The sequence below is a fragment of the Anastrepha obliqua genome, chromosome 2 (assembly GCF_027943255.1).
Source record: "Anastrepha obliqua isolate idAnaObli1 chromosome 2, idAnaObli1_1.0, whole genome shotgun sequence".
Taxonomy (NCBI): Eukaryota; Metazoa; Arthropoda; class Insecta; order Diptera; family Tephritidae; genus Anastrepha; species Anastrepha obliqua.
In genome coordinates this window covers 102,899,115-102,925,597 of record NC_072893.1, presented here as the reverse complement: position 1 = coordinate 102,925,597, position 26,483 = coordinate 102,899,115, and the positions used below count along the sequence as shown (strand labels likewise).

The window sequence follows — 26,483 nt, the reverse complement described above, 5'->3', positions numbered from 1 at the left end:
TAAACACAAAGAGTAAACGCTCAATATAGACAGCGGACAAAAACGGATGAAATTTGATACCTATTTATTCCATTGTGGGCTAGACTACGCGGATGCCGACACTTGCCACGACAAAAATTGACGGTTCACGAGGTCTGTTCAAAAAATTAGACGATTTTTGAAGTTTCGCGGCCTATGTACATTCGACTTTCGATTATTATTTTGTTTTATGTTTGTACACTCGTCTCGAAGATATGTTTACAGTTTCAGCAATATAGCCTGTCTAGTTTGCTTGTGAGCGGCATAAATAAGACAAGTGTTTTGCGTGATCGGCGATTTTCTGCTATCGACTTTTGGCTCTCCTGCACTCTGCCATTGGGACGATTGGTCTTTGGTTTGGATGTCATAACCATATGCCCATGATTCGTCACCAGTTAAGACCTTTTAAGCAAATCTGGATCATCGTTGACGTCATTCAACAATTCCTGAGCGATGATCATGCGACGTTGTTTTTGGTCAAAATTCAGCAATTTTGGAACGAACTTTGCTGCTACACGCTTAATGCCTAAAATTTTCGAAAAGATTGCTCTACCTTCTGTGAAAAGCTTGTACCATTTGTAAACATTTTTTTGACTCAGAGTACTCTCACCTGGTTACGGTGTCAACATTTCAAGTGTTTTTGAGCACTAAATTCCATTTTTTACACAAAATTTGATGCAACTTCTTTGATCCTTTTTTTTTTGATAGATTGTTAAACAGGAACATTTTCATATGTCTGTAAAACTATAGATTTTATTAGTAATACTGCATACTCAGTTTTTCATGTTCACATCAATTTGAATTTCTAAACGACTTTAAAGTTTCAAAGGGGAAACGCCAACAAAGGTATCCACTGCGTATACTTTATTTTAAGGCAGGGAAGTTCAACTATCTGTTTACGTTTTTATAATATAATTAGCAAGTAGAGCGAAGTTGAGGTATGCATTACTACATACATATATTATATACCTTTAACATTTTTTTTGTTTTTGTTTTTGAAAATAGTTTATCATGAAATTTCAATGATATTTAACCCTCCGTTGGACACCTTTTTTAAAACCTTCAATTGGGCCTGGGTCTGGTCTTTTTTCATCCTGTTTGATGATTCTTTTAAAAAGGTTATATCCATAAATCGATACTGTCGCTTTAGCAACTTCCCTTAAAATGTAGGGGAATTATTTTATGCTGTTACAATAACGCACACCACAAATTGGAGGAGAAGTTCGGTCTAGGACAAGGATGATATATACCAAGTTTGCTCGTTAGGCACAAAGTTAAAAGCACAAAACGAATGACGTAGAATCCAAAGTTTCCCTCAAAAAATTGTTTTCACATATCTGTCAAATTCGCTCAGAGCTGAATAGCGGTCTGCTAGGTAGTGCACCTCTAAAAATCTTTTCACCATGGGTCCAGGATGCATGCGTCAATTATATATTATTTATATATACATAGGTATAACACATTCATTGTAATTTATGAGAATTAGTGTTCACACGGAGTTCGCAATAAGTGTGAATATATAATATGTAATGAAAATAATGTGTATATGGAGAACAAATTAAAATTCACACAAATTATGAGTATTTGTGACTACTCGAAAAAACGGCTAAATTGATTTCGAAATTATTTTATTTATTTATGAATTTTTAGGTAAGTATGTATGTATACCTGGGTAAGATAAGTTGTTTAGTCGATACCAACACCAGAAAGAATCAAGTGGGAAAATTCAATTGCTAGATGATTATTCTTTTAATGTGCGCAAATTTGCCTTTAATTTTTCTTAAGATTACAATTATTACATAAATTCTAAGTACAATCTTATACTATCAATCCAATTGCAGCATTGGAATTAACTAATTTAAAATAATTTACTTGCCGCATATACATGTATATGTATGTATGTATGTCACATAATAAATTAAATAATAAAAAATTGTGTTATAATACTTGTGAACCGTTATATGCCTATACATATATGCATACATAAACATGCAAAAAAAAGGCGCACTCTTGTCTCAAAATGAATTTTTAACTTCGCGATTATATTTTTTTATGCACTTAATGCACTTCTTAATGAAAGAGTCCCATATGTAAGGGAAAATGTATTATTGAATAAGTTGATTTTTTGATAGATTAATTGATCTTTTGTTGAGCAATCACTAATGCCATATTGCTCCTATAAAAGCCAAAGGCAGCCACACTCCTCTCAAAACCAAATTATCCCATTTAAAATAAGTATTGTAAAATCTACTATATATTGCAACTGGAATCTTATGTTGAAAATAAATAAAACATTTGAGATTTATCTACTATCAGTGAACAAAAAAGAAAGGCTTCGAAATTTTCAACTTTTGTATTAATACGGCCTTTTATTTGCATCTAAATGTATAGATATATGTATGAATATGCCTTAACGTCTTAAAGAATCTCTTTCATGGTAACTGTGTAAAAAATAAATAAGATTTTAAAATAAATCCTTAAAGAAATCTTACTTCATTTTTTTAAACTTCGCGTTGCATTAACGTTACCAATTTCACTTAACATTACTAGTTAGTTTAATACAATTTCGTAATTTTGTGGCTACAATCCATATTAAGTCCCCTAATTTGCGTTGAAATCTCAAATATAATAATAATTACTTCTGCATGCATAGTTAGATTAGTGAGATGATTATTGTGTGGTTATGTAGGCTTATGCTACTAAATTTATAACCTCCGATTACAATACCTTTATAGGTTTATGTAAGTGGATCAGTAAGTGTGACGTATGCGTGAGTTGGGTCGATTATGTCGGCGTTTATGCAAATACAAACCAGCTGCTTGCGCAAATGCTGAACCACATATCTTACAAACATATCGTTTGATGGCGTCATGTATTTGTTTATGATTCTGCAGATTTTTAAGCGATTTAAAAGTTTTGCCGCAAATATCGCAATTATACTCTTCGTTGCTATAGTGTTGTCGTGTATGGTCGAGCATTGATTGCCGTGAGGTAAATGAACGGCCGCAATGTGCACTTTCACAACGGAATGGACGATCGCTGGCGTTGCTGTGCTGCGCACGATGTGCATTGAGGTATACCATATTCGCAAATGATTTCCCACAAATGTCGCACGAGTAGCATTCATCATACTCGCTACTGTTCATATGCATTAGTGGATTAACATCTTCATTGCGAGGATGCGGAATATTTGCTAAAGAGGGTAATAAGAGTTCATCGTTATGACGGCGCATATGTTCATCATACACTTCTTTTGTACGGAAGCTGGCCGTGCATAAATCGCACCAATATTTCACATCTTTATTTGTTGGTGTATGTATTTGTTTATGTTGATTTAGCTGATCAATATCTAAAAAGCTAACCGGACAAGCATTGCAAGCATAACTGCCCTCCGGCTGATGGGTACTGAGGTGAACATCCAGCTCTCGCGGCGACTGCACTATTACTGGACAAAAATCGCATTTAAATGGTGCTATATCAGCATCCATGAATTGCATTTGATCGTAGTAAGTGTAACTGGGAGTAAATACTTTATTATTCTGCTCACAAAGCAAACGTTCCTGCTTTTGTTTGGAATAATCGAAACGCAGTTGCGAAATACGTTTTGATATTTGTATGGTGCTCACGTCAATCATCTTCTGTAACTCCGCTGCCATTTGTTGCAACGCCTCTCCACGTTTCTCTTTGCTGCGGTAGTCGATGTTATACTTGTTATAAAAACAGGAATGTTGTTCCACCATGGACAAAAGTTTTGTAGTGGATACATCATTCCAAAGTGCAGAGTAGCGACGTCTGTAAACGGTTTCCTAAAATTATAATTAAAAATTCAATGAAATAAATAGGAAACACACTTATTTATAAACAAATGGACTTTTGTGATTTTCACAGGTTTTGCTTTAAGGTCAATCTATTTTGATCTATCATAGAATAATTTAGTATTTTATTCAAATTTTATTAAGACGTAAATGACTGATTGATACAACCCTTAACGGCCGAAAGGCCCCGCTAAGGGGGCATGGTGTTTATGCGATAGAAAACGAAATTTCCCAATACGGGGACATGAAAAGAATTCAGTTTTCATTTCATTTATTTATCATCGCTGTAGTTTGCAATATATTGTATTCATATCTAAATAAATCAGTGTAAATGATTAGTTCAAGTTTTCACCCTTATAAACGTTTTAGAATTTCACCTAATTTTCCGTCGTTCTATGGGCGAGTATTACAAAAAAGCTCTCGGCCGTTAAGGGTTAATATTGCATAAAAACCAAGCAATTTAGCGCTTGATATGAAAACAATAGGTCTGTTCATGAAGCAAACAGTTTGTACCAATTGTTGCAAATTATCACGATTTGGTGTTCATGTACCCAAAAACCTTGTAAAATAGAGGAAAGTGAGGGCCTCCTTTTCGCCAAGACTTAGCAAGTGACGAATAGATGAAGCAACTGAACATATGTCGGCAATGCGGGAAGAGAGAGTTGGTAAGGCAGTACGTCTAATGAGCTGTAGCCATACTCGCTAGCGTCGAATCTTAGTCGATAATTTGTTGTTAAGTCAAGTATCGAGTACAGAGATAGCGAGTGGGGAAATGGTGAATAGAAGAGGAGTTGAAAAAACGAAATGGCATTTCATTTTGAAGGGAATTGCAAGTTTTTACTGGATAAATTTTTACTTGTAACAATTTGCAAGTGAGAAAAACAGCTGATCACAAAGTAAAAATAAACACGAATTCAAATTTTTGAATTGTAATTGCTAATGGAATGTTCCTCATCTGACGGCGATGATGAAATGGTAAAAATTATTGGGGACAAAATGAAATGACGTGATTCCGAAGCTCGTTATTTTGCATTTTATTTAAACGGGGAAAAAGTTTTTAATTTTTGTGATTTTTCCTGCTGTTCGTAAAACTTGCAAATCTTTACTTGTTTTTGCGTTCATGTCCTTTTTTCAATATTTTTCTCTTTGAGAGAGAATTTTCGGAAATTAAGTTACTGGCAAGTTGCTGGATAATTTTTACATGAACAGATCTAATGCCAAGTCGAATTAATTTATTTAATTTTAATTACTACAAGACAGTCTAACCATTAAACGAATGACGTGATCGTAATGATTGGGCTGTTAAACGATGGGCTATGTTATAACACATGGGCTGAAAAGTCCCGGGCTTAACAAAGAAAACACGCCGCTCAAACATTTCAAAACCACAATTGGAGAACGATTTATATTTTGCCTCAAAATAGGACTCAGGCCTTCAGGGACAACCTCTTCATTCAAGCGAAATTTCTTATCGGCGAGCATTTTTTAAGGCCTGCGAATAGCCAGAAGTCGCTGGAAGCCAAATCTGGCGAATACGGTGCATGTGGGAGGAATTCGAAATTCAATTCATATAGTTTTGCCATTTTTTTGATTGACTTGTGATACGGAGCTTTGACTTGGAAGCGAGCAAACGCGGCACACACTTTGAACAGAGCTATCTCATAGTCAAATGCTTATGCAATATAAAGCCTACGCATTCTTTTGATATTTTTACGATGTCAGCTAACTCACGCAACTTCACTTTCAAATTTTTTGATGTTTCCTGGTTTTCCACCTCTTGTGCATCATCGGTGTCTCTACTGCCTCGTTTGAAGACAGCAAACCATCGTTTTATTGTTGCTTCTGATGGAGCAGAGCCCCATAAAATTTTTCGAGCCATTGCTTCGCCTGAATGGTAATTTTTTCCACATCAAGAAGCAGTGCAAAATTAAAACACGAAATTCTTTTTGATCCATTGTTTTGAAAATAACAAAAGTAGCGTCACTCTTAGTACACTAACTCACGAACTAATGAATAGAATATCATGAAAGCTATCTTTTTAAGGTTAGTACTAACTGAAATAGAGGTGAATTCAATAAAACTGGTGCCATCTATCTGTTAGGACCGGGACTTTTCAGCCCATGTGTTATTAATCCACGAGAGGAAATTGCGTGCTATGAGGAAATTGCTCACGAAATTTCAAAATCACCCTACTTGTAATGCTTGTTGTTTGTTATATTTAAGTGAATTATTTTTATTGAGGCTGTTGAATTCTTACTTATTACAATACTTTCGTGTATGAACCAAATATTTGTGCTTTTAAGTAAAGTGTGCAAAAGTTACAATAAAAATTAAAAAAAAAAAAACGTTAAGTTTAAAAAGGTAAAAATGAGCGAAGTTTTCCATTTGTTAATGCAGCAAATACCGAAAAACCGGATTTTCAGCAATAAATAAAGATTATGTTGCACTCCACCAATGCACGATGTTTGCTATGGCATCTTAAAAGTATAAAATGACTCGCGACTACAGTCATTTTGTACTTTTAAGATTATTTACAATTATTATTATTTATTTTATATTTTTAATTTATTTAATTTATAGTTCAGAGCAACCGTAAAGTGCATAACCAGCAATTTTCACTACGCTATTTGTTTGACGACTAAATTGAGCACTAAATGTAATAATGAGTTAATTGCTAATTTATTTGCACTTAGTAATTAATACTTAGTCAATCCTAACAAGATTGGCATTCAATTGTTTTTTCTTGTCAAAAAAAAATTAATATTTAAAATCAGGCATATAGTAAAAAAATAAGCAGAATTTCTTCAAACTAAGAACATCAACTACTTTTTTTAATTCGATTTTTTTATTTAAAATATAGTGGTCTTCTTTTAAAAGTTCATGTTTTAAATGGTGAGCATTTTTCCCTAAATCTGGCAAATCGGAGTGGTTGACAGCTACAATTTTTTTTATTCAAAATATTGTTTGGCAGTACAGACAGATTAGTGCACGCAGTACCGTGCAAAAAAGCACGTGCTTCCGAATGCACGATATTCAACCCAAATTTAGGTGAAAATGCGTTAATTTAATATTTTTTATTTTTGATTTTACCACGCCTTTGATTAATCCTCCCACAGTTGATGGAGTGGAGGAATATGCGCTGATCAGAGATTTATATTTGCCAATAATTTGCTCATAATTAGATTTCATGACTGTTTTTAGCCTCTTATACCACATAAGAACTCCGTCACAAAGTAAAAAATTAACTCGTGAAATTTGGTTCGCAAATTGAGACGTATACATAAATACAAAAATTTAACCAAGCATTGAAAAGGTGTTAAAGCAGTAGATTTACAATTTTTTTATTTATTCGAATTTGTCAAATTTTGTTTAAATTACTCTAAACTGCTATTACATGTGAATTGGAATCAAGTTAATATTATATTAAACAAGCAGACTATCACTTCAGATACAATAATGTCGTTCCCACAACAGTCGGTTCTACGTAACCGGAACGACCCGGTTTTAAGCTACTGCTACAACAACAACCCGGATTTATATCCGGTCAAGGACTGTCACTTCAGCAGCTTTCCCCGTATAGGTATGGGAATTGTTATGCTGCTACAACAACAACACAATAAAACTATTTATTCCAATATTATGAAAATTTTAAAGTACATCAACGCAAAAAATATCTTCCACATACGAGTATATGGAGTTGCTTTTAGATGGTTTAACTAAAAATTCTTATTTTTAAAAAGGCCTGCTTACTTTGGAGTACAATGTACATATGTATTTATATGACAGGACGTGACAACCTGCGGCCCGCAAGCCAGATGCGTCTCTTAGAGGGATAATTTGTGGTTCTCGATAGATGTACCTGAATTTCGTTTTCATTTTTGTGCTATTACATATATGTTACGAATTTGTTACGTATTTATTACCCTTAAGGGGTGTCCGAATTAAAAAAAATTGGATTGTTTTTTGCATTTTCTTAAAGTATAATATCTTGAAAATATTGTGTGAAAATTTGAAGTGAGTTCGACAAATACTTTTCAAGTTATTCAACAATTAACAAAGGGCACTTGGGCGCTCCGGAGCGTTCGTATGCTGAAAAAATTGATGATGAAAGTGGCAGATAAGCGCGTTAACGATAACACTCGAGAAGGTAGAATGCTAAGTAGGCAACAGCAGATAGATATTTTGGAAGCTGCTATGACGACTGAAGAAGTATTATATGGTCCAGGAATAGATGGCACAGTGTAAGTAATTAAATAATTCGTATAACTCAATTTTTCTCGAAAGTCTGAAAAGTTTTTCCTGAGGCCGCCATATTGTTAATTTTGAAATAGGCACAAGATTATCTATTAGTAAAATTAATTTCTCTTGTCGAATTGATTTTAGATTAATCTCCAAGGACTTGTGATGATCACCGCAAGGGACTTCTGGAGAAAGGGGATCCACACAAACAGCGATAACTTTTACAATTATTAATTTTTATTTGTTGAAATTTCGGTACAGTCAAGTCGAAACATGATTAATGCTATGTTTTTATTTTTATTTTTGTGAAATAAAGCAATTGACTAGCAAAAAAAAAATTATTGAAATTCATCCTTGTTCGGGCCTCTGGCTACCTCTAACCCCTTAAGATAATAAAAATCATTTAAAATTTGTTAAATTAAACCATATCATTTTCAATACAAAAAAATTACTATTTGCTAGGCCTTACATGGCTTTCTCCTTTCAATTTAAAAACGTGTACAGTAGCGTGCATCTATTTAGTAATGCGATATTTTGACTACTCATCTTCTCATTCTTCAACAAATATCATTTACTTCATAACTTCAAACTTTGTACAAGATTTTGACAAAAAAATTTTGTGATTTCGTTATATGAAAAAAATGCCAGACCGCTTTTGGCCGCCTTTAAATCCGTATTTTAAAAACTGAGAATAATAAACGTAAGTTAATATCCTAAAATACATATGTATAAACACATAGATTACGTTTTCTAGTTTGCATGTTTTTCATTCAGGAAAACTTAGATGAAAAAAATGAATTTTAATAAAACATCCTATTCAACTTTATTTAATCAAATGAAAAAATCGTTTCAACATACCTTAACCACAGCTTCTGTCATCTGTTGATTACCACCATATAACCGATTAAGAAAATGCAGTTCCTTGAAGTACCATAATGTGCTGATGTTAGTATTCTCCAATGACATCCGATTGCATTCTCTTTTATACACCGTACGTAAATTATCCCACTTGCGCGTAACCGCATCCTTCGCTAATGATAAATTAAAGCGCCGCTTAAATTCCATTACAATCCAATCCAGAAAGTGCTGCCGTTTGGCGCGATCACGAAATTGAGGATGACGATGGTCCCAAAGGAAGGTATTACGTCTATACGCGTCTATAAGAAATTGAATCATTTTGCGATCCTTTATGTGCATTGTTAGACCAGAATCCTGAAGAAAACCATTTAAAAAAAACAATTTGCAACATGAAAAGAAAATTGTTATACCACTCCATTATTTCCTCCTAATAAAGATTGTTCAACTAAATCGTCATAATTATTTTCATCTTCGTCTTCTTGATAAATAGGATCTTCCTCATCGGCATTGTTAGTGTAATCTTCGTAATTTCCATAGTTATCATTCATATAGTTGTCATGGTCCCCCTCCACAGTGACCTCAGGCTCAGTACATTCTTGCTTTACGTGATACATTGAATCATCAGCATTCTGTAATTCATTTTCATTCAGATATCTCGTAATGTCAGAATTATCAGTTTGCGGGAGCTCTAATGCTTCCTGTGAAAAAGTTGTATATTAAAAGCGTACAAAAACACCAAAGAAAATATTATTTAAAATATGTTTACCTCATCAACTTCTTCCTTGATCATAACTGTTTGTGGTACTAAAAGTGACGGATCCGTATCAGTAAGATCTTCTGCACCTTCACCACTCCGACCACTATTGTTTTCGCCATACGAGTCATCATATCCGAGCCTGAAAAAATCGTTTATTATCTATTAGTTAAATATAATTTACTTTGCGTAAGAAATGTATAAGATTTTTAATTAATATTTTATGCTTCCTTTTATCTTACAACTTCATTACTTTCTGCTTGATATACGTATATTATATATATATATTTATATATATATATATATATATTTTTTTTTGTACAATTCTGACTTGAATTGGCCGAGTTTGAAGCTTACTTTCAGCAATTATACCTTACCCTAGCATGCCACCAAAGAATCCCTTTTGATCCATTGTTTGAGTGCCATGGTCTGTTTGCATGTGCCCAATGAACGCATCGAAATAAAGGAATTTGGCCGGGCAAATCATGCAGCCCAAAGCAAAGTATTGCTGATCCTCCGTGGCTGTGATGATGCCGCACTCTTTCGTACATAAACGAAAGATGTCCTCATCGCTGGTTGGTTGATATGGTAAAACACTCATCTCAGCTACCACAATATTTATGAGAAAATATATATGATAATGCACTCGTATTTTCACTAAAATTTTTCTTTTTAATTATTTTCCGATAATTTCTCTTCTATTCTGGTACAACTCCATTCGCCAATTCTTTTTTCTTTATTTAATCTGACAGTTCAACTTCTCACAGCTACAGACTACACTACGAAAACAAGTGTTGCCAACTACTTACTAAGTCCGTTTGTTCTCTTTACTTGCTGAACATAATCTGACCGACAGTTAGTCGGCAAAACATTCCACCTAATGTTATATTTTTATATATCTAATAATAAAACTGCGAGTAAAAATGCACCTACATAGTATGTAAGCTAGTAAGTACATTTGCCATATACATTGGAAACATTATGAAATTGAAAGTTGGTTTAGGAGGCGAAAATTCGAAATTCTTATGGTACAGTATTCTGAAATTTATAATTCTGGATGTTAAAATTCTGTATTGTAAAATTCTTCTTTATAAAATTCTTTATTGCGAAAAAATGTATTTCAATATTTTGAGAGATGTACGGATGAAGAAATATTTTTACAATAGGAGTTTATATTAAGGCAATATTATTAAAATAACCTGTGCCAATTTCAGACACAGTTCAAATTGCTAAAAATTTAATTGTGATGTAATTTCTCTTGTATATTATTTTACATTTCTTTAATGTAAGATATTCAAATATTGACACCTCGTATTTGTCTCGACTGCCATATATTAGCATTTTGTCATTGTAAAATATATGATAGGATTTGGGCTTACAATAATATTTTAATTACAGGGTCCGGTACTCGAAGTGTAACCAACTTCAGAGAGTTGCTTCGCTTGGCTGAAAGCGGCCAATTTCCGAACATTGTGTTTTCTGACAAGAAAATTTTTCAAATTGAGCAATTTGTAAACTCCTAAAACGATAGGGTTCATTTGACCGAAAGGGAAAGTATTCTGGAGGTTGCTTTGAAGCCGTGGGCATACAAACATTTCGGTTGTAGACCATGGACGTTTCAACAGGACTCGGCACCGTCTTACAAAACTGGATGGAACCAAGACTGGCTAAAAACCAACAATCCGAACTTCATAATGTCCAAACAGTGGCTCACAGATTCTCCAGATGTGAATCCGATAGATTATTCTCTTTGGGCCATTTTGGAGAGCAAGGTCCGAACTAAAAGATTCACCGGTCTCGAGGCGCTGAAAAAAGTCATTGTCCGCGAGTGGGCTAAAATACCTGCAAGTCACATTCGGGCAACTTGCGATTCATCTCTGGACCATAGTCAAGTCAAAAGGTGGTCATATCGAGCAAAAGTAAATTGATTCTTAACCCTTTGCACTCGGAGACCATTTTCACATTTCCTTCCAACAACTCACTGTGAAAATTCTCATCTTCCAATAAATATTGCAATTCAGTGTCCATTTCACAGATATACTTATCAGAATCACTATCAAACTCAATATTTTTAACCACTTTCTGCTTTTTCTTATCCATTGTTACAAGCACAAAAAAAAAAAAAAAAAATTGTAGGAAAATTAAACTGCTCACGTTGCCGAACAAAAGTTTAATGAATCTCAACATCCTTTAAAATTTAACAACATCTTATTGTACCTTATTACATCTAACCTAACTAATTACCCAATTCTTAGAAAAACTGCCAAAAAGGATCTTTTTTTCTTTCATGTTATCGCCCGTTTTATTGTTTTATTACGCCCTGTCTCATCTTTTTCATGCCAGCAATGTCTGCATTTCGAATTACCGAAATAAATGCTCATGCCAGCAGTGCTGGCATTCCGAGTTGCCGGAATAAAACTTCATGCCAGCAGTGCTGGCATTACGAGTGCAAAGGGTTAATTTTGTATTATTTTCACACATGTTTTACTTTGAGTGCCGGACCCTGTATAACCAATTTAAGCCGTCAATTCTGTTTACGTCAATATTCAACAATAATTGACCGCTTCACAAGTTTTCGGATTTGAGAGTACGCTACTGTATTCATCTTTATAATCCGTTTCCACCAAGCCAAACCCTGGGTTTCTAGGTTTTGCGTTTGAGAGAATTGTCAACTGTTTCCATTGTGGGTTGGATGTAATTGTCTCGATATTGACAGGTTGCAAAACATTGTACAGTTTTGTCATTATTGAATATTTCAATTATTTCTGTAAGGATCATAGATTACAAGGTTTGGCAATCTGCTATGAGAGAGATTTTTACAGGTGTGACCCAAGGATGATAGATTTTAAGGTTGGCTTTTTGAATATGGTGAAAAAGTAAATTTTGAGGGAAACTTTGGCTGACACGTCACTTGGGTATTCAGCAGCCGAATTCTGTACGTTAATTTCACACACTCGTCCAATCAGTGGTTGTTCATAATAGCAACGAAGCAACTCGAACGAAAATGGTGTTAATTTTTTTCGTATATCACTAACACTGTCGTATATCATTTGTATATCATCATTGTTCAGATAGCAACGAAGCAACATGAGTGAAGGTTGTGTTGATTTGTTTCGTATACCACTAACACAATCTTATCGCCTGCCGAAATCTATACGATAATTACATGCAGCTGATTATTTCAAATTCGCTGAGAACCGGTTAAAGGTCTGATCTTGGCCACACATCTGAATTATTTTTACCATGTCTAGAATAGACCCTGACATACTCAACATACATATGTATGTTAAGGTACGACATTTATCACATATTCACATGCCCCTTTAAAGCCGCTCATTTAACGTACCTCATCGAAACGGCATGTTTCCTGGGCCGACCATTGGTAAATAACTTTACAACGCTTAACAGGGCTTAGTAAACTGTTGGAACAACAACGATTTTGTATACATAAAGAAGGTAAGAGGAGCTAAAGAAATACTATCAAAACAGTCACGGGGGACCCCTTGATATACTCCTTGCAACATCTTCACAATGAGGCTGCTATCCTCCTAGTGAGGGAGCATAGTGGAATGCTCAGCAAGTAATTCTTGCTGGGTTCCTACTACCGGGATCTCCCCTGTTGGCACTTGCTGGAGACTCCATCTCGCGGGCACATCAGGAGCCATCTCTTTTACTTAACTGATGGCAACCAGACCTTAACACAACACCCAGTGGACCTACCAGACAGGCTATAAACGGCATTCGTCGGGTGCTTCTTATCGCCTTTTTAAACTACCGCCCCCTGAATGTCGTCATCAGAGTCCAGCCACTACACATCGCAGACAAAGAGTTTCAGAGGCTACGTCAATTGCGTTCGGGATATTGGATTACGCTAAATCCTTACCTATCCAGAATCGACCCAAAGAAGCTCAACATATGTCGCATGTGCAGATACTCCGCACGACACAAACCCCCTATTCACATGTCTCCTTAAACCCACTCATCTAGCATTCTTCCATCCAACCCTTTGAAGCCACCCCGTCGAAACAGCGTAACTTTGGACCGAAACTACATATCTCTGAAGTATCGGCATTTATTTGCACTAACAATTGTTCCTTGTTAAAAGTCCAAACTCGAATGCGACTCATAACAACGGCCAATTTTATCTTTAAAGCCGTAGTGAGTACCCCTAAAAAAAATTCATAAAATGTAAATTGTATTTATAAATAATTTGCCTTGCTTCTTATTTTTCAGGATTTTATACCAACCTTTATCTGAAAGTCTAAATTTAAATTTCTTTGTTCTCTACTTGATTACGAGAAAGTTGATCAACAAATCCCCCTATTTTTGTTTTTCCAAAATTGTAAAGCGGTTTGCCCCCAACAAGCAATTAATTAAGTGCAATACTGTAAAAAAAAAAAACAATTTTGTATTTGCTTATTTTGATTATTTTACGAACGCTTGCAGTAGTGACTAAGTTGTGGTGGAGTTTAACACGATCACACACAATGTCATTCATTATTCGCAGAGCTTTACAAGTGAGTAGACGCAAACATTCACTTAACAGGCATATAACAACAAATAAGCAAGGTGAAAATATATTTTGTTCTTACTATATAGCAATAAGTGGAATAACTACTTTCTATGATACTTGCTTGCAGTAGGATTTGGACAGAAAATGGCGAACAATACCTGCAGTAACAGCGTACACTCAGCTTCTGTGGCAGAAGTTCACCAAGTGCCAATGAGTGTTATACATAGACCAATTCCACCGGTATTGGACGAAGCAAAGGTCCAGTCGCTTATGAATACTATAGAGGTGCGTAAAAATAGATCCCTTGCGGGTAAAGGTATGGAGGAATTTGGCAAACTTATACTATTGAAGATCTAAGTTACCGGTGCGACCCAGCCAAGGGCTGTAACTTGATGAATATTTTAACTTGCTACAAAAACAATATTGACGTCAATTTCATAATTTTTGCCTATTCTTTCACTTGAAATTGCTATGGAAACATATTTACATGTACCAGCATATAATCATGTTTTGTTTGTTGGCAGTAGAATGAAACAGAAGACGATGTGCCCCCAATAGATATATTGTGGATTAAGGGTACTGAAGGAGGCGATTATTTCTATAGCTTTGGTGGTTGCCATCGGTACGAGGCATACAAACGGTTGAAACGTGTTACTATAAAGGCCAAATTAGTACAATCCACGCTGCAAGATTTATATCATTATATGGGTTCCAGTACGCCAAAAAATCTTAAATGAGTAGCTGAAAAATGATATATAATATCTGCGAAACGTGTACAGCAAGCTGGGAAATGTTGATATACCTCTGCTCTTTTAATTGTATATAGCTTCCTTTTATTTAATTTTAACAGAGTATTTTTAAAATGCACAAAAAAATATATATGTATATGTATATACACAGACACATACAAACTTTTATGCAAAATCTGTATCAATAAATTAATTTCTAAAATTGTTAAAAAAAACGTAAAACAGTTTACTATCAATACACCACATCGAATAAAATATTTCCGTAAAATCGGTAAGATGAACTAGTTGCTTGGAAAATAAGGCGAAACTACATTTGAACAATAAAGTTACGTAGTATTTTTGATGTTTTTTATTTTCATTTTTGAACAATGTCAGTTGTGTTACGTGTACGAAAGCCACTTTCGATTATTACCAACTATTTCTTACATATGTACATACATTTCTCCATTACACAGCAACGCTCGTAACTGAGCAAATTACCAAATGAACGGCGCTTTTTCGCGTAGTATACGCAATCCATACTTTTCCCATTCTCCGGAGTATATCCACAGTTCTGGAGCACTCTCCAAGCATGACATTATTGCTGCTCCCTTCCAAGCTATCATGCCTGCATCCATTTCTTTGGAGAATGCATTAACTTCAAACGCTGAAGATGATGTCGATGTACCTGCTAATTGCAGCAAAACACGTTGTTCCAGCCATTTTGAGAAACCTGCAAATTTTGTGCTACCACCAACGAGTAGTATACAGCTGTACATTTTACGTTTAATTTCTTCCGTTGAACATCGTTCAATGCTGCGTACTATAGCATGATCTAGAGGTACAATCTGACCATTCATTATGTACAACAGCTCATCCTTATCACTAGTTTTAATATTAATGTCACGTTCTACCACATCATCTACAACTAGATCGTCGTCAGCCACCTCACCTGTCACTGGTAGCGTTCCTTCAAGTAATTGGTCACGCCCTCCATTTCGACGCCCTGTCTCCCGAATATACTCGGCATCAAAACAATCCTCGGGATCTGGTTGTTGGCTACTTCGTAATTGAACCCTTGCTTGTTTTGTTTTACCAGTAATATTAAATAATTCCGTGTGAAAAAGGGAGAGTGGCGCCACAACGCATTCGTCGCCTACTTGAAGCGTGTATCGCATGCGTTTATTTGCTTTCCTCACCTACAGATGTGCAAGGGGAAATCATTAAAATAAGAATTAAATTTGTTTCTTATGCAGATATATGATAGGTATGTATGTATATAATTTAAAAAAGAAAAGTACTAGATTAAGAAATATGATGGCTGGTATATAGTTGCACCTCAAAGCTTCGTTCTTGTGCTCCACAAACATCTAAGGTAAGATGACAGAAGCGTTCTTTTAAATGCATCAATAGCGCTGCATCCGCATAATCTGTTTCTACATTGCACTCCTTGTATGGAAAACTACATTTACGTAGAAGGTTTAAAAAAACTTGTGTCACATCACCGCCACCGTAGGAAAGGCGTACACGAGTTTCTGGATGACTAATGCCATCTTCAACACATGATATCGAGCATTTCTGGTCCCCAATATCAACAACACACGCATAACTGAGTCCTGCACCAAAAGTGGCTGCTACATGATCTTGTAATAAAAAACAAGATCGAAAGCGCAAGCGCTGCAGTAGCAATGTTACCAATTCACGTAAATGACTGCGATTATATACATCCGATATAACCAATACAGCACTATATTGTGGCAAGGTATCGGCAGGAATATTCAAATGCTTTTGCAGTGCATAAAGCCAAATAGTCTCCATATTAGATATAACAGCTGCGGTAGAACCACCAACACCTTTGTGAAGATTCAATTCTCCACGTCTCAATGGAAAATGAATATTGTAAGCGCTAGAATCTCTTTCACGTAGAAGCAAAATATCCTTGTCGAAAAGCAATTCACTCTCCGAGAAATTTTTATCACGCTTTATATCTTCGCATCCTTCATCATCCATGAGCGGCAAATCTTCCGGGACGCTCCGCCTGTTAAAAGTTGCGATTTGTTGCGGAGGCGTAGCAACGCGCAAACGTTTGGCACTTCGTTCATAGGACTCATGGAGTGGTGCATACGACTGTATAGAATGGGAAACCTGTCGCCTCTGTTCCTCGAATTCAGCAAATGTTTCGGCAGAACTATGCACTCGCGGCAGTAGAGCATCTCTATGTTCTTGTGAATTTTTATTTTCACGCCTTCGATGTGCTACTGCATGTAGGACCGTAACTGGATTAAGATCGGAAGCTCTGCCAATTCTTAAAAACAAAGATCCAGGATGTATTATAATAATCCGTTGTGCATGCATTTATACACTTTAAAATGTTTTACTCTAGTCGGGCCGGTTTACTATTTGTGCAGAGAACGTTCTCTGTTTTTGTTTACATGAAATAGTGGAATAGTAAAAGTAGTCGGTTTGGTTAAGTAAACTGCTAACATTAAAACAGAAAGCAAATGAATTACTGGCTGTGTTCATGTAGCGCTTGTGTATTTCAGTTTAAGGTTTCTTATTTAGTGGTAAGGTTGGCAATGCTATCATTAGCTGTGGTCCAATGGTGAGAGACTGTAACTCTTTCAAAAAATTATTAATAAGAACTAATTATTAATGATGAAATAATAAATTAATGACCTTCAAAAGAACTACCTTCATTATTCAACTATAATATAATATATTTCAAAGGCAGTGAATGCACACAATTCCATGATATGAATTACTAATTGGCTTCGTTGTGCGAATTTCATTTGATTTAATTTTTTAATTAATAGTAATAACATAAGTACGAAAGTCAACCCAATAGTAAATAAAGCAGTTCCTTTATTAGATTCGTTTCGATATCAGAAATATCGAAATGGAATTTCAGTATGTTTAACCAACTATTCTAATATATCGATACGTATCATTTATCTCTATATCTAATTGGAATACATATTTTGGATATTTTTTAATTGGGTTAATAAAATGATTTGCCGCTTATGTTTAGTTGAACTAACTAATGGCATGAAAATATTCTCCGATAATGGTGAGACTGAAGTCGCTAAAGTGATTATCAAATATTTTAACATTGTGGTAAATAACAATTCCCTTTTTGTAAACACACAAATTCATATGTATGTATGTATGTGCAAATAAATAATAACATTCCATTTAAGGTTCATACCGACGATGCAATTTCTAATGAAATTTGTGACGAGTGTTGGAAACATATTGAGGATTTTCATCATTTTTGGCAAGATATAGATGAAAAGCAGAAAAATCTGCAAAATCATTTAGAATGTTCAGAAACAAAGCAATACATAGAAGATATTGAGACAGAAGAATTCCCCTCCGTGCACATAGATTCTTCTGTTGACTACAAAGATGTCGGGTTGCGTGAGCCACAAATTGATTTGGTTGTTGCACAACCAGATATTTGTGAAGATGAGGTCGAATTTGATGCAGCTGATATGGATAATGATGATGAAATATCAACAGACGACCATGATTCGGCATCATCACCACTACCACAAACAAATGACAAAAGTGAGTATACATTTCATAGCTTAGTTTTTGGAAATTTACCAGAATCTTGTATTAATTAGCTAAATTAAAAAGGAAAGTATTGGTTGTGAAACCAAAACAGAAACGAAAATATAGGAAAAGATCTTTAAAATGTAGATCTGAGGATGAGATTGCTAAAGAGGTGTCACACGAAGAGGAAGCTGCGAGTAGACGTATGGCTAAATTGGCTCTGATTGCTGAGATGGATGATTACATCGCGGAAAATTCCGAATTAGTTTGTTGCTTGTGCAAACAACCGCTTACAGACTTCTTAGACCTGAGGAAGCATTTTCGTGAAAAGCATAAATGTGAGGGATATATGACTTGTTGCAACAGTCGATTTTTAAAACGTTCTCTTTGGGTAGACCATTTAAAAATGCATAGGGATCCAAACTTTTTAAAGTAAATATGCGCATGATATATGTATATATGTTGAAGATAGTTTTGGCTCGTTTTCAAATTTTATTTTGCCATGAAAGAACCAAAACATACATTTTAGTACGACACACATTGTTTTCAGCATATGCTCATAATAACAATTACCAACGGCTTCAACATATTGCTATTTGCGTAGCCTTCATTATTTACTTATATGCATATTTACATAGATGCCATATTTGCAATAAGAAGCTGGCAAGCCGGAATACTTACCAAAACCACATGGACTCTAAACATCCCGATTCGAAAGATTTGCAATTTTTTTGCAAATTGTGTCCTCGAAAATTTGTTAAGCAATATCTTTTGGATTATCATATGAAGTCCAAGCACACGACAACGCGAGATTTCATTTGCAAAACCTGCAACAAAGGGTGAAGTACAAATTTGGCTACTATTTATTATGTACATTTTTATTAAAATAATTTTCATTCTTTATATAGGTTTGTCAGTGCTGGAGTTTTGAAGAAGCATGAAAGGAACATTCACTTGAATGAATATGAATCTGTATGTGAAATATGTGGAAAATGTTTTAAGGCTGCACACAATCTTTTGCGTCACGTAGATGCCATACACAGTGCTGAACCACGCACTCGAGCACAATGTCATATATGTCACAAATGGCTAAAAAATGCATATACTCTTAAAAAACACGTGACCGCACACAGTGAAGAGCCATCAGGAAAAGAGTACCCGTGCTCTAAGTGTGGGGCTGTAAAATATTCCCGTCATTCTTTAGCGGCACATATACGTTACCACCATTCCGACCGAAGTTTCAAATGTCCTGTATGTAGTAAAGAGTTCAAATTGCCAATTGCATTAAGGGTAATAGCCATTTAATTACATTTGTATTTCGAAAATGTGATGTTTTATATAAAGTACGTTTTTTGTAGGAACATGAGGCTAGACACGCTGGAATACATCTTTACACGTGTTCGATTTGTGCTAAGAAGTTTAGATCGATCCGTAACATGCGTAAACATATGGCAAATCATTCTGACGATGCAGTGCATCAACAATGTAAAGAGACTGCTGCTCAACATTCTAATGAACAGCTGTCCACAGATACTAATGAATTAGCAAAGCGTGCTCAATGTACTGATATGCCTTCAGGGCTTTTGAATCTGTTGCCCTTTAACCAATCACAAACTTAGAAAATAATACAATTAGTATTGGAGTACGCTCCATTTGTGGAACAACATCAGTACGCACACCACAAATAGGAGGAGGAGCTCGGCCAAACACGAAAAAAAGGGTGTACGCGCCAATTATATATATATATATATATATATATATATATATATATATATATATATATATATATATTGGAGTAAGCTGAATCTCTTCATGGTGTATGGATTCATGAAGCAGTTTTTGAGTCAAATTGGAATAAAGCACATCAATTTCCTTTAGAATAAACCGTTGTGATGAAAATCGTATGTTACTCGTATAAATAAAAGTATATGTGTATATAATTTAATGCCACGTTATTTTAAGTTTTATTGAACTTAACTGCATATACATATGTGTATTTTTTTACAGAAGTACTTAGCGGCAACAAATTATTTGTCATGAATGATTATGAGTATGGGTGGGTGCTGCTGTTGAAATAGGCAAACGTGTATGACCATATCCGCAAGCGGGAAATATTTAGTATGTCTATTGCTTGAAAAAAAAGGTTAAAAGGGAGGATAGAGGGGTGTATCCCCATCTTAAAACTGAAAACCTTCCCCTCCGGAGGCTTATAGTTTTTAAGCGAAAAGTTGGTGTCGCCATACACCTGATATAAAAACGAAGTTCGTATGCGGAGATGTTCAGTAGAGGGTTGATTGTAAAACTGCAGTATTTTTTGCTGTAATTTAAAATTAAGCAATATTTTTGAAAATAAAAACATACAACTCATCGAAACTTAAAAACAATGATATTAAGCGTATCACAGAAAATGATAAAGTAATTAAAAGCCAAAAATTACGGTTTATAAGAGTATTGTATTGCTTCGATCAGTTTTACAAACGGGTCCTCATGCCTTTTATAAAAAGATTTCCTCCACAAAAATTCGATTATTATGTCAAAACAAATAGGGTGGTCGTAATTGTCTATTAAAAAACTCTTTTCCTTTCAAAAAAATAACCCTCATCAGTCCAACTCCGGCTACGCAATCCACATTATTTTTGCGTAGAACTCCATTACGCGTGAGCGGCCTTCGGCCGGGCTTCAAAGAAATAACCCTCATCAGTCCAACTCCGGCCACGCAATCCACATTATTTTTGCGTAGAACTCCTTTCCGCGTTAAAACCATTGAACCCAAAATTAAAACGTCATATGCGTGTGTGTGAAGTAAGGAGGCACAATAACCCCCATCCCCATCATTAACACTAAACTGAAATACTTCATTTTTTGTTCATATTTTTGTTTTCATTTGCAGGCATCCGGCAACATCATACTGTTGTCATTCCAATCTTCTTCTTATTCGCGTTTAAAATTGGAAAGTGATTGTATGGACATATGCATTTGCATCTAATTTTAATGAAAATAATTCGAAAATAAGTATAATAATAAGTAAAAACACGCGTGTGAGTATATATTTAGTGAAGTGTTCAAAAAAAAAAATAGTGTTATGTGCCAAATTATAGTGAAGTTTCCGCGGGAACTTTGAAGGCAAATAATTACGAAATTATTATTTCCCGAATAATTTGGAGTTATAAAGATTGTTCCTTAACACTTCCCTAACATCTCCACCAAGTTTCATTAATAAAGACATTCTAGTTTGCCAAAAATTGTCCAATATACATTATTGTGAATTCCAGCATAGATTCCCCTTGCAGCAATAATTAAAAACGAATAGGGTACCCAAGAATGATAGAGAAGATGCCGCATTCCAAATTCGCGATGTCGTAAGAGTACATCAATAAACAAACAAAAGGAAGAAGAGTAGGGAAAGCAATAGAAACAACCAAACCCACGAAATTATACACACACATGCATACTTTCTAGTCACGGCATCTTCCGCATAAAAACGCAAAAAACTGCATTTAGAGGCTTTATATTGTGTCGCGTGTTAACATCGTGTCTAAATATAATCGTTTGCACGGATGCTCATTTGTTTGATCAGAACGGCTGATTGCTATGGTTACGTTTATGGCCACCACTAACTACCAGCCTAATATTTTATAACCGTAGAAGGAGTCAGCTGATACGAACCATTTTTTTTAATATGAAATGAATGAAAACTCATTAAAGCAGACCGGCTGCTACAAAAATATAAGACATATAGAGACTAGTTCCTTATGGAAATATGCAGGCCCGACGAGAGGGGGGGAGGGGGGAGGATCGGGTACTTTTTACCCCGAGCCCGGAGTTGTCAGAGGGGCCCGGACTCGAGATTATACGTATTTATATGAATTACACATCATTGGAAAGGGCCCGCATTTGCAATTTTCCCCCGGGGCCCGGGTATGCTCTCTACGGCCCTGGAAATATGTATATACATATACCATGTAAAATGATGAGTAATCTTCTATACTATAAAGGTGAATGTCTGTACGTTGTCCGCGCATCACCACGAAACGACAACACCAAATGACGTAAAAATGTTTATACATTCATATTTTTACCCAATGAAGATTATAGGCATGTTTTTATAATGGAACTCCCTTCCCACAGCCCCTGGCCGCGCCACCACTCTCATTCGTCACTAATAATCGAATGTGCTTAAATTTAATCTAAAAAATCTTAGTTTTTCCTATTTCCCACTATTTATAACACAATCTAGACTTCATAATCCGCATAAGCTGTTCAACTATAACCCAACTGCAAAGTTCAAAAACGGTTTGAGATAGAAAATTAATAAAAATAAGTTTGCTTGATATTTTTCTGATTGGTTGTTTTGATTTGATTCAACGAGGCATAGCAACGGATGCCGGGTATTGTAATACCTATTATGGTTATTAATAAAAAATTATTTTCTATGAAATTATTGTTTGTAATTCTTTTATATACATATCCATCAAAACTATTCCTACACGAGCGGGGCTGCGGGTTAAAGCTAGTAAAATATACTTGTGCAAGAGGATGTTCGCAAACTTTTCAATGACAGCACTATATCAACAAGCAAACAGAGTTAAATAAATTTGAATATTTCTATAAATTTCTTAGGAACTATAATGCGTTTAAGTAAAAATTCTAATACACACACACGTTTGCAAATTGGCAGCATTGCCAAGCAACACTGAAATCGCAACGAGACTTTTTAGTTGTTCCCTCGACGAGTTTAAAAGCAAAACCTGAACGTGCAAATTTATAATTGTTCTAATTTTAACAGAGAAATTTCGACAGCGAATTTTTATTCGCTCGTAAGATTTGTTAGCTGTCATTTAATTGACATATATAAGTTAAATCAGATTAAATTTATGTGCCGGCAATTTATATCTTAATAACAGAATTTGCAATATTGCCAGGATGACCCTTTCGCTGAGAACAAAAATTGGTTGTCAAGGTTTTTTGAGGACTGCACATGTATAAAGTGGAAACGTGTCTTAAATAGATAATAACTAAAACATTCACAGTTGACGTGCAACTGTGAAAAGCGAATGCGCTTATAGAAGAGGAAGAAAAATAAATAAATACATGTAAATTGGAAGCAGCATTAGGAATAGCAATATTCTGATTCAATAGAAATGATTTGTCGTCTATGTTTGGAGGAAACAAACAGTAATTTTGAAATTTTTTCCGAACATGGTGAGACGGAAATTGCTAAAGTCATTGCCAAATACTTCCACATCGAGGTAAGGCTGAATAATGTATGATAATTTTGCACCAGCTTAACGACTTGTAATCTATAACAGGTGCAACCCGATGATACTATTTCAAACATAATTTGTGGAGAATGTTTTCGGAATATATTCGAATTCCATAGATTTTGGTTGAGTATAGATGAGAAACAGAAAACACTCCAAACACATCTGGTATGTACACAAATAAAACAAGATGTCGATGAAATTGAAACGCAATGTTTCGCGACATCACACACAAATTCTTCTATTGACTGTAAAAATAATGAGTTACGTGAGCCGGAAATTGACATGGGAGTTGTTCAACCTAATATTTGCGCAAATGGATTAGAATTCGTGGCTGCTGAAATGAAGGATGACGAAATATCGATGGACCGAGATTCAATAATGACTCCATTAAATCCAGCTATCGATGAATGTAAGAAAGAACTTCAATTACAATTTTATAATTCCTAATAACTATAGACGTGTACTTTATTAGCTTCATCAGATGATAGAAGTGAATTAAAAGCTTCTAAAAAACGGAAATACACTAAAAGAACTGTTAAAAAACCAAAAAAAATAAATCAGAGAAGTTTAAAAAAAACTTCCCGTTCAACAAGAAAAATAAAGGAGAAAAAAGAACGCAATGACAATGAAACCGATTCGAAACTAAAAGAAAAACTAGAGAAAAAACAAGATACAAAATCTTTAATTCGAGAAATGGATGAATTTATAGCAGAAAACACTCAACTAAGTTGTTGCTTATGTTCGGTACCTCTTAAAGACTTCTATGATTTGAAGAAACATTTTCGAGAGGAACACCATTGTGTGGGCTATATACCTTGCTGCAATAACCGCTATTTAAAAAGAACATTGTATGTTGATCATCTGAAATTGCACAAAGATCCAGACTTCTTCAAGTAAGAACAGAATATTTAAATAAATTTTAACGCATACAAATGGATTTTTACAACGTGATTTGTAACACTGCTTAAACTCATTTGTAATATAGCTAAAATTTTATTAATGTCTATATTTTATATACAGATGTACTCTTTGTAATAAGCAATTAGCGAGCAGAAATAACTATCAAAACCATATGGATACCAAGCACCCAGATGCAGAAAGTTTGCTTTATCCCTGTAAATTGTGTCCCCGAAAGTTTGCTAAACAATACATTTTGGACTATCACATCAAGTCTAGACATACGACAACGCGTAATTATATCTGCAAACTTTGTAACAAGGGGTGAAATTACTTCCACCTAAGTTGTAGTATAATGCTAATAATTAGATACATTGTTTTTCTTTTAGATTCATAAATTCTGCTGTTTTGAAGCAACACGAGAAGGCTGTTCATTTAAATGAATATGACTCTGTATGTGAAGTTTGCGGGAAGTGCCTTAAAACTTCACAGAACCTTCTATCCCATATGGAGGCCATGCATAATACAGAACCGCGTCCTGAAGAACAATGCAAGATTTGTCTCAAATGGTTAAAAAATGCACGTTGTCTAAGGAAGCACATGATTGCACATCGTGACCAAGCATCTGGGCAAGAATTCAAGTGTCCACAATGTGGCATGGAAAAGAATACTCGGCATGCTCTTTCGGCGCATATTCGCTATCATCATTCAGGCAAAGTATTTACATGCACAATGTGCAACAAAGAATTTAAAAATCCACGTGCTCTAAGGGTAATAATTATATATTTTCCCACAATCTACGCAAGAAATATTTTAATAATAATTCCTTTAATTGTAGGAGCATGAGACTACTCATACTGGCACCCATTTGTACACCTGCTCATTTTGTCCCAAAACATTTAGGTCGCATGGCAACATGCACAAGCATAAGGTCAATAATCATTCGCATGAGTGGGTACGCAGTGGATCGCAACCAAACGAGATTACAAAAAGTCTTTTAAATATTTTAAAACCTAATGAAGAGCAGAGTTAAAATCCAAACCACTAGTTCGCTTTCTATTGTATTAATACATTATATTTATTTAATTTACACTTAACTTGAAATAAAATTAAAATTGGAAACTTATTTTGTCTCAACTGGGATCTTTTATGTATCCTAAAGATATTGATGCTCCCTTAGTCAATTTTGTTTATAAGTAGGTACAGGTAGTATGAAACATTAAAAAATATTTTAACTGAAATCTCCTTTGTAAGCATTGATAATACTTCATCCTTGTGTAAACCCCAATGTCTTCATCGTTCCAAGAGTGATAGAATAAAAGATTACCCCTTCCGAATTGGCCGTCTCGTAAGTATCCATGAATAAACAAACCAAAAGGAAGGGAATTACTTGTTTGTTAAGAAGAGTAGGCGAAAGCAATGGAAATAACCAAATACATGATTGGCACAATTACGTTCTGGATACTGTAGCAGGTTAAACTCCTACCTATACAGAATCACGCCGACATACTAAACATATGTCCGGCATGTGAAGGCACACCGCACAACCCTAACCACCTTTTCACATGCCCTTTAAAACCCACTCATCTAACACCCCTCTCCCTCTGGACCCAACCTGTTGAAACAGCAAGTTTCCTGGGCCTACCGTTACATGAGTTACTACTACAACAATAACCAAACACAAGAAATTATACGCACACACACATACACTCTTACCTCGGCGTCTTCCGCATAAATACGAAAACAAACAGCATTTGGAAGCTCTATATTATTTTTCTTTTCACAATTGACGGAATTTTTAAAAATATGTAAATCCTCCTTCTTTTGTTTGTTTTGTTCGTT

The 26,483-nt window shown here is 35.0% G+C and overlaps 4 protein-coding genes across 4 annotated transcripts; 2 read left to right on the top strand and 2 right to left on the bottom strand.

Moving 5' to 3' along the window:
• Positions 1 to 1,629: 1,629 nt before the first annotated feature.
• On the bottom strand, positions 1,630 to 10,439 carry LOC129238730 (zinc finger protein 569-like). The gene is made up of 5 exons (XM_054873880.1): positions 10,062 to 10,439; positions 9,697 to 9,826; positions 9,341 to 9,628; positions 8,931 to 9,284; positions 1,630 to 3,824 (listed from the first exon to the last, which is right to left on the bottom strand). Exons 1-5 carry the CDS (start codon positions 10,283 to 10,285, stop codon positions 2,769 to 2,771), a joined length of 2,052 nt encoding a protein of 683 aa, XP_054729855.1. The 5' UTR covers positions 10,286 to 10,439; the 3' UTR covers positions 1,630 to 2,768.
• Positions 10,440 to 14,126: 3,687 nt separating this feature from the next.
• LOC129237328 (putative sulfiredoxin) lies at positions 14,127 to 15,099 on the top strand. Its single transcript, XM_054871999.1, has 3 exons — positions 14,127 to 14,253; positions 14,325 to 14,482; positions 14,725 to 15,099. The coding sequence occupies exons 1-3, from the start codon at positions 14,172 to 14,174 to the stop codon at positions 14,932 to 14,934; spliced, it is 450 nt and encodes a 149-aa protein (XP_054727974.1). The 5' UTR covers positions 14,127 to 14,171; the 3' UTR covers positions 14,935 to 15,099.
• A 55-nt stretch (positions 15,100 to 15,154) lies between these two features.
• Positions 15,155 to 17,324, bottom strand: LOC129237324 (actin-related protein 8). The gene is made up of 2 exons (XM_054871996.1): positions 16,264 to 17,324; positions 15,155 to 16,124 (listed from the first exon to the last, which is right to left on the bottom strand). Exons 1-2 carry the CDS (start codon positions 17,278 to 17,280, stop codon positions 15,423 to 15,425), a joined length of 1,719 nt encoding a protein of 572 aa, XP_054727971.1. The 5' UTR covers positions 17,281 to 17,324; the 3' UTR covers positions 15,155 to 15,422.
• Positions 17,325 to 17,881: 557 nt separating this feature from the next.
• On the top strand, positions 17,882 to 25,767 carry LOC129238296 (zinc finger protein 62 homolog). The gene is made up of 12 exons (XM_054873334.1): positions 17,882 to 18,039; positions 18,123 to 18,492; positions 18,552 to 18,912; positions 19,119 to 19,319; positions 19,389 to 19,770; positions 19,839 to 20,096; positions 23,601 to 23,729; positions 23,790 to 24,153; positions 24,217 to 24,637; positions 24,765 to 24,965; positions 25,031 to 25,412; positions 25,480 to 25,767. Exons 1-12 carry the CDS (start codon positions 17,932 to 17,934, stop codon positions 25,672 to 25,674), a joined length of 3,372 nt encoding a protein of 1,123 aa, XP_054729309.1. The 5' UTR covers positions 17,882 to 17,931; the 3' UTR covers positions 25,675 to 25,767.
• Positions 25,768 to 26,483: the final 716 nt, after the last annotated feature.

What these genes read in the sequence shown, in the direction of transcription:
- LOC129238730 (XM_054873880.1), bottom strand. Translation starts at nt 10,285, where the DNA reads ATGAGTGTTTTACCATATCAACCAACCAGCGATGAGGACATCTTTCGT. An exon ending in TCAAGGAAGAAGTTGATGAG is followed by an intron (nt 9,629 to 9,696) that starts GTAAACATATTT and finishes ACTTTTTCACAG; the next exon opens with GAAGCATTAGAGCTCCCGCA. An exon ending in TGACAGAAGCTGTGGTTAAG is followed by an intron (nt 3,825 to 8,930) that starts GTATGTTGAAAC and finishes TTATAATTTTAG; the next exon opens with GAAACCGTTTACAGACGTCG.
- LOC129237328 (XM_054871999.1), top strand. Translation starts at nt 14,172, where the DNA reads ATGTCATTCATTATTCGCAGAGCTTTACAAGTGAGTAGACGCAAACAT. An exon ending in TATAACAACAAATAAGCAAG is followed by an intron (nt 14,254 to 14,324) that starts GTGAAAATATAT and finishes ACTTGCTTGCAG; the next exon opens with TAGGATTTGGACAGAAAATG. An exon ending in CGCTTATGAATACTATAGAG is followed by an intron (nt 14,483 to 14,724) that starts GTGCGTAAAAAT and finishes TGTTGGCAGTAG; the next exon opens with AATGAAACAGAAGACGATGT.
- LOC129237324 (XM_054871996.1), bottom strand. Translation starts at nt 17,280, where the DNA reads ATGCATGCACAACGGATTATTATAATACATCCTGGATCTTTGTTTTTA. An exon ending in CACAAGAACGAAGCTTTGAG is followed by an intron (nt 16,125 to 16,263) that starts GTGCAACTATAT and finishes GCACATCTGTAG; the next exon opens with GTGAGGAAAGCAAATAAACG.
- LOC129238296 (XM_054873334.1), top strand. Translation starts at nt 17,932, where the DNA reads ATGATTTGCCGCTTATGTTTAGTTGAACTAACTAATGGCATGAAAATA. An exon ending in CCAAATACTTCCACATCGAG is followed by an intron (nt 23,730 to 23,789) that starts GTAAGGCTGAAT and finishes AATCTATAACAG; the next exon opens with GTGCAACCCGATGATACTAT. An exon ending in TGCAAACTTTGTAACAAGGG is followed by an intron (nt 24,966 to 25,030) that starts GTGAAATTACTT and finishes TTTTTCTTTTAG; the next exon opens with ATTCATAAATTCTGCTGTTT.